General features: G+C 48.4%; 1 protein-coding gene across 1 annotated transcript; it reads right to left on the bottom strand.

Moving 5' to 3' along the window:
• Positions 1-436: 436 nt before the first annotated feature.
• On the bottom strand, positions 437-5,673 carry LOC138131069 (transcription factor Zelda-like). Its single transcript, XM_069047826.1, has one exon. It carries the CDS (start codon positions 4,389-4,391, stop codon positions 1,692-1,694), a length of 2,700 nt encoding a protein of 899 aa, XP_068903927.1. The 5' UTR covers positions 4,392-5,673; the 3' UTR covers positions 437-1,691.
• Between the last annotated feature and the right edge of the window lie 235 nt (positions 5,674-5,908).

Genomic DNA, 5,908 nt, shown 5'->3' with positions numbered 1-5,908 from the left:
CGTCCACAAAAATATCAAAATTTTAACCAGCTCTCGCAAGAAAAACAGAGCATGTAAAGATAAAACAACAAACAAAACGTGCAACTTTGTAAGATCAATATTTTTTGACACTCGAACGAACAAATTAATTTTGAGAATTTCGTTCCCGTTCCCATTTCGAAAATATTTACATTTAACTCGTATTAAATCGGCCCTTCAGTCACTAGGTCTGTAGAGAATAAAGAGATTTTATTGTCGGGGAAACGTTAAAGTTCCGAAACTTTATCATAAAGTTTTTACGTCCGTCGGCAATTAAAGCCATCCGAAAGGGATGGTGGAATTTTTTGGATTCCGACGAAAAATGATCGGTGCACACTTACCTTCAGCAGAGCCGGGAGGGAACCTCGACGTCCCGTTTTTATTTTTTTAGGGAGAGAAAGGGAAGAAAAGAGCGTGATAATGATTTATATTTATTTGTGTTGTTGGTAAAGTAACATAATAACATTTATTTAAAAACTTATAACTAACGTCTGTAACATATCAGGAGGAAAAAAATATACAAGAGCAAACCTATGAAACATAATTAAGTATTACTACATACAATCAGTCTTAACAAATAATACACGATAACTGCAAACCCGACTATATGCGTAAAGTTTTGCGCCAAAATCTCATCAGCGGTCGTAAACATAACAGCAAAATCACATTCACATAACTCGTCGTAACAGAAACAATCAATCGACCCTACAAACATTATTATTTGGTAACTGACCCTAAACTGAAAGTGGCGCGTGAACATTACAATGAAGATAAAAACAGAAAAATTGTAAAAACATATCGAGAACAAATTGCACTAATTATAATAATAGTAACACGATGTGCCCCAGAGCGTTAGCAAAACATTGTTATATCGTCCCGGTAAAAAATAATATATCAAGATTTTGCTTTATAAAATTTGGCACGAAATCGTCATCAACACAACCCGTCGAAGGGGTAGGAAACTAAACAGTAATTGGCACACAAATTCATCAGCATCAACTGAGGTAGATTCGTCATGGAAAAAATATATTACCTAACAACGTAAATATGTACACAACGACTCACAACTCTTATTACATCTTAAAAAACAAATATCAAAACTTGCGTTGTAACATTATTGCATATTATTACTTCGAATTTCTATGAACCACCCTCGCGGTTCGGTGTCCGGATCGCTGGTCCGGGACTCCGGAGAACGAACCGGCGACAGCGAGGCTATTTTATTATAATGTTCTGTACTTTTTTTAATTTCATTCATTTATACATCTTTAATAAACTTGATCCTAAAGTTTGTACATCCACGAGATATCAATTATATAATCTGATATAAATATTTATATCTATTTTAACTGAGATTCTGAGGTATTGCTGTTTTGAATATTGTTTATTATCGGACATCGTTACGAAAAAAATACTTGAGCAATTACTCTGTTTCTTCATGTTGTTATTATTACTCTGTTGTCCTTTGATCGTCATTACAAATATGTAGTAGAAAATATCTTTCAAACTTAAACATAAAATCAATATGTACAAGATAATAAAATATCATTCAAATAGTTACAACATTTAATTAGGAATGTGCCAAGTGACAAAAATAAAAAATTGCTACATACACACCTAGTGCAGTCAATCTTTGGAGTTCGAGAACGCGAACCTTTCGAGCACGAGCCGCGTCAGCGACCACTTTTCTGCTGTTGCTTCTTGTAGTGCGTCTCGTAGTGCTTCAACATGTGGTCTTTCCTGATGAACCCCTTGCCGCAGGTCTCGCAACTGTACGGCTTGTGGCCCGTGTGCAGACACATGTGCCTCCTGAGGTCGGTCTTGTGGTTGAACTGTTTGGGGCACTTGGGGCACTTGTGCGGCTTCTCTCCGGCGTGCTTGGTGATGTGCTCCTCGTACGTCTCCTCGTTGGAGAAGCGCTTGCCGCACCGGCTGCACTTGAACGGCTTGTCGCCGCAGTGGAAGGTCTTGTTGTGCTGCGTCAAGTAGCACGCCTTGTTGAAGTTCTTGTCGCACTCGATGCACTTGTACATCGACTGGCTGGTGCTGGGGGTCGGCACCGTCGACGTGATCCTCGGACTGCCGGCGTTGTCGCAGAGGTCGCGGGTAGTGTGGGCCTTCTCCGGTGACGGCGGCGACGGCAGGATCAGCGGATCGGTGACGTTGGTGCTCGGGAGCGGCGAGAAGCGGATCAGCTGCTCTTGGGTGGGCGGCGGGTCCGCCACCGTCAGCACGGTCAGTCGGTACTCTTCCTCGTCGGTCTTGTACAGAAGGGTTCGCGCCTCGGTGTTCTCCATCGAGTCGGGGTAATAACAGTAAGGGGCCGTTGCCGGACCCCCGCCCCCCACGTTAGCGTCGCCGTAGCTCATCACCAGGCCGTAGCGTTGAAACTGCGCGAAGCTCGGCAGCGGCTGCGTGTTGTCCTGGTGGTGGATGCTGACGGCGTCCACCTGGTGCAGTTCACCAGTAATACTGAGGTTGTTGGTAGCCATAACCTGCGTAACGTGGGGGGCCGACTCGTTTGGGTACATCTGGAATTGCGTGTTCTCGATGGGCATCATATGGGGCGGCGGGTGGTGGCCCATGTTGAAACCATGCGGGGTGGGCGTTGTTGTACTGAGCGACAGCAGGCCCCTCGAATCTATGTTGGTGGGTGAGAGGCCTGCATCCCCGTTTGGGGGACTCCCGTTCGATAGATTTGTCAGACTGTTGGGGTTCAACGGGTTAGGATTGTGGGCCATGGGGGAGTGCAGCGGCGGGGTGTGGTGGATGTTCGGGGGCGGCTGTCGGTCGTAAGGCCCGTTGGGCGGCTGCTGCAGCAGCCCCGGCATCGGCAGACTGTTCGTGTCCTCTTCGCCGGGACTGCTCGTCTGGTCTTCCTTGTTAGTGGCGGATTCGCGGGCCGGATGGTGGTGGGCGCTGATGGGAAGCGACGCCGGATCCGGCTGTCCGCTCGACTTTACTGCGTTCTTGTGCAGCGTCGTGTTATAATGGCGCTTCAGATGGCCCGAACTGGTGAACCACTTGTTGCAAGCGGTGCAGTTGTAAGTTTTGGGTCTTCGCGCCTCGTTCGATTTCCAATTGGCGCTCTTCGTGGTCGGGGGCCCGCTCGACTGCGGCGGATTGTTCGGCACCTGGGTGCTGCTGATCACCGGGGCGTTCGGCTGCGCCGGAAGATGTTCGAAAGGCCGGTAACCTTGCGGCAACACCGCGTCTTGCGAAGACGTCGTCACGTTATTGCCCATGAACTCCTGACCGTGCATCTGGAACAGCTTCTGTTCCTGCTGCACTTGGGGCCCGTTCATGAACTGCTGCTGCTGGTACATCTTCTGCTGCGGCGGGGACCAGGAGTTGAGGAGGGCGGACACGGAATGGGGGTTGGGACCGTTCAGCTCGCCGTTCTGTCGCTTCTCGTCCTCGGGGTAGACCTGGTGGACCTTGTGCGAGTCCAGGTCGAGTATCTCGCTTTGGGCGTCGTCTTCGGTCTTGATCTGGGTCTGCTGCGGGTCATTGTTAAACAGGAAGTGTTGATTGGGGTGGTAGGAGGAAATGTGGGAGGCGGGGGTCGGCGGATGGTTGAGATTCTTGTGGTCGACGAGTTGCCGTTCAAAGTCGCAGACGAAGCCGCACTTGTCGCACTGTTGCGGGCTCGGAGACGGCGTCGGAGAGAACGCCGGACTGGACGACGTCACCTGCGAGTTCGAGTGGGGTCGGTCGTAGGGCGACGGCTGCTGGTACGGGTGGTATCTGTACGAGGGGTTCTGTACGGAAACCGGCACCTTGTGCATCGGATACTCCTGGGGATACTGCTGGTTCTGGTTGGCTTCCATCGGAAAGAACTGCGAGTCGCCGAAGTTGGCGTAGTTGTTTTGATAGTGAGGGTTGGGGGACGAACTGGCGCGTTCCTGTTTCAACTGGAAATTTTGGAAATTCGGAGAGAAAGCCGAATTATCGTGGTTCTGATACGGGGATGAGGCGCTCTGATAACTCTGCGGCGTCGGCGGATGGCCGAAAACCGTCTCGGGGGTGGTTCGACTGTACTCGGGGCTTTTCTTGTTCATGGAGTCGGAACTGTCGGCCGCGGCTATTGTATTGTTTTGTATGAACTCACGTTTCAGGTTGGCTTTGGGATTGTTGTTGTTGGTCTCTTCCGAGTGCGAGGTTGCCGCTTGGGTCGCCCATTTGTTGAGGAGGTTCTCTTTGTGGTACTGGACGTGGACGTCGAGGGACTCGGCCGAGTTGAGGTAGAGGCCGCACTCTTTGCAGTGATGGGGGCTGGTGTTGAGCTGCTGCTGCTGTTGTTGCTGCTGCTGCTGCGGCTGCTGGAAGTGTTGCGGTAGTGGTTGTTGCACGCCACCGTTGTTGCTTGCCATTGCACACGCGATCAAAGTTTATCAAATAACAAACAAACAAAGTCCCGAAAAATAAAAATACAACTGTCACTCCTTTAATATCATAACATCTCAATGGTTCTTATTCCCGGAGGCATCACATTCGAAACGTAAAATAAACCGCGTTTGTTTACAGTTTGCATCACTTTCGGCAAAATAAAAATAAACAAGGAACAAAAAAATAAAAATAGTTTATACGGCCGTTTAGCCCATCTTACGTTTGTTTATTGCGAGCACGAAATGTGTACGTTCGACAACCATGATGGTTTAAGTCGGTGGTTGTTGTTTGTAAGGGCGCACTGTTCGTCTACACTCTGTATATTGGCACGCGGATCGCCGCCGCACTAGCCTCTTGCTGGACAAAACACCGACTGCCGGCTCGACGGAGGTTCCTCTCGAATTCGGAGGTCCAACGTGCGATGCGTGTTTCGCAAACTCGCACAGGCCCAACCGCTCGGATTTCGACCAATGGCTTCGCCCGTTTTAATGCGTTTGGGGTGGTAGGGGGTAAGATGCTGCATTTTTGAACATAGCCGGCTTCGGATTATGATGCTTATGCTACGCGTGGATTTCGGTTGTAACCGCACCGACGACGACAAAAAACTCCTGATCCGCGGTTCGCGTCCTCTTTCGTCTTTCGACAACTATCGCGCGAGCTCTTCTTATAACGACGTTACGCCGCCGACAAACTACCCCCGAATTAATTACCACCGACTAACGATTTTCCGCCGTGTTCTTGACAGCGTCCCCGCATTCTTCGCATACTCACCGGATCAAATCCCGTCCGCAATTACACCTGCCAATTATTACCCCTCGCCAGGTTTTTTCTCGGGGAAAGTGATCGGGAAAAACTTTCGTTACGTGCCTGGAAAACTTCCTAAATAGATTTCCAAGTTTCCGCTCGAAAAAGTTTCTTTGTCCTGAAACCCGTTCCGTGAATTAACTAATAAATACAATATCGATTTGAATAAAACAGATCCATCCTCGCCGGCAACCTCTCATTATAATAACAAAAATATTTTAATCGTCCTCATGCAAATAAACACGAAAATACCTGGAGGCGCACCATTTTAAATCAAAATACCATGACGTAAGCGCGATTTGAATGCAACATGCAATTTCGGATTTGCAAGGACAAAAGTGCGTTTACCTCCATCCTGGACGCTCTCGTAACTAATTAACCCCACACGGATCGCTGTCGACGTGTTTTCGTCTCGGAAAAAAATATACATCCGACAATTCCGTCCGTCGTCAGTCGATACCCCCATGCGCCGACTTAATTGATCCATTATTATGTGTTAAAAGCGTCTTTGTGATTGAAAAACCACGAATTTAGATAACATTAGATGGTAATCCGAGTCCTTGTCAATAATATTCAAATGGCTTACATAAGCCGCCAGTCAACAAGCAGCGATCCTCAAAATGTAGAATCGCGCTTCGGAAAAGAGAAAAACTGTGAAAATCGGGACCGGGGGGCCCAGTCGTGGGTCCTCCGGTCG

Source organism: Tenebrio molitor, chromosome 5 (assembly GCF_963966145.1).
Source record: "Tenebrio molitor chromosome 5, icTenMoli1.1, whole genome shotgun sequence".
NCBI lineage: Eukaryota > Metazoa > Arthropoda > Insecta > Coleoptera > Tenebrionidae > Tenebrio > Tenebrio molitor.
This window is presented reverse-complemented; position numbering and strand designations above follow the sequence as displayed.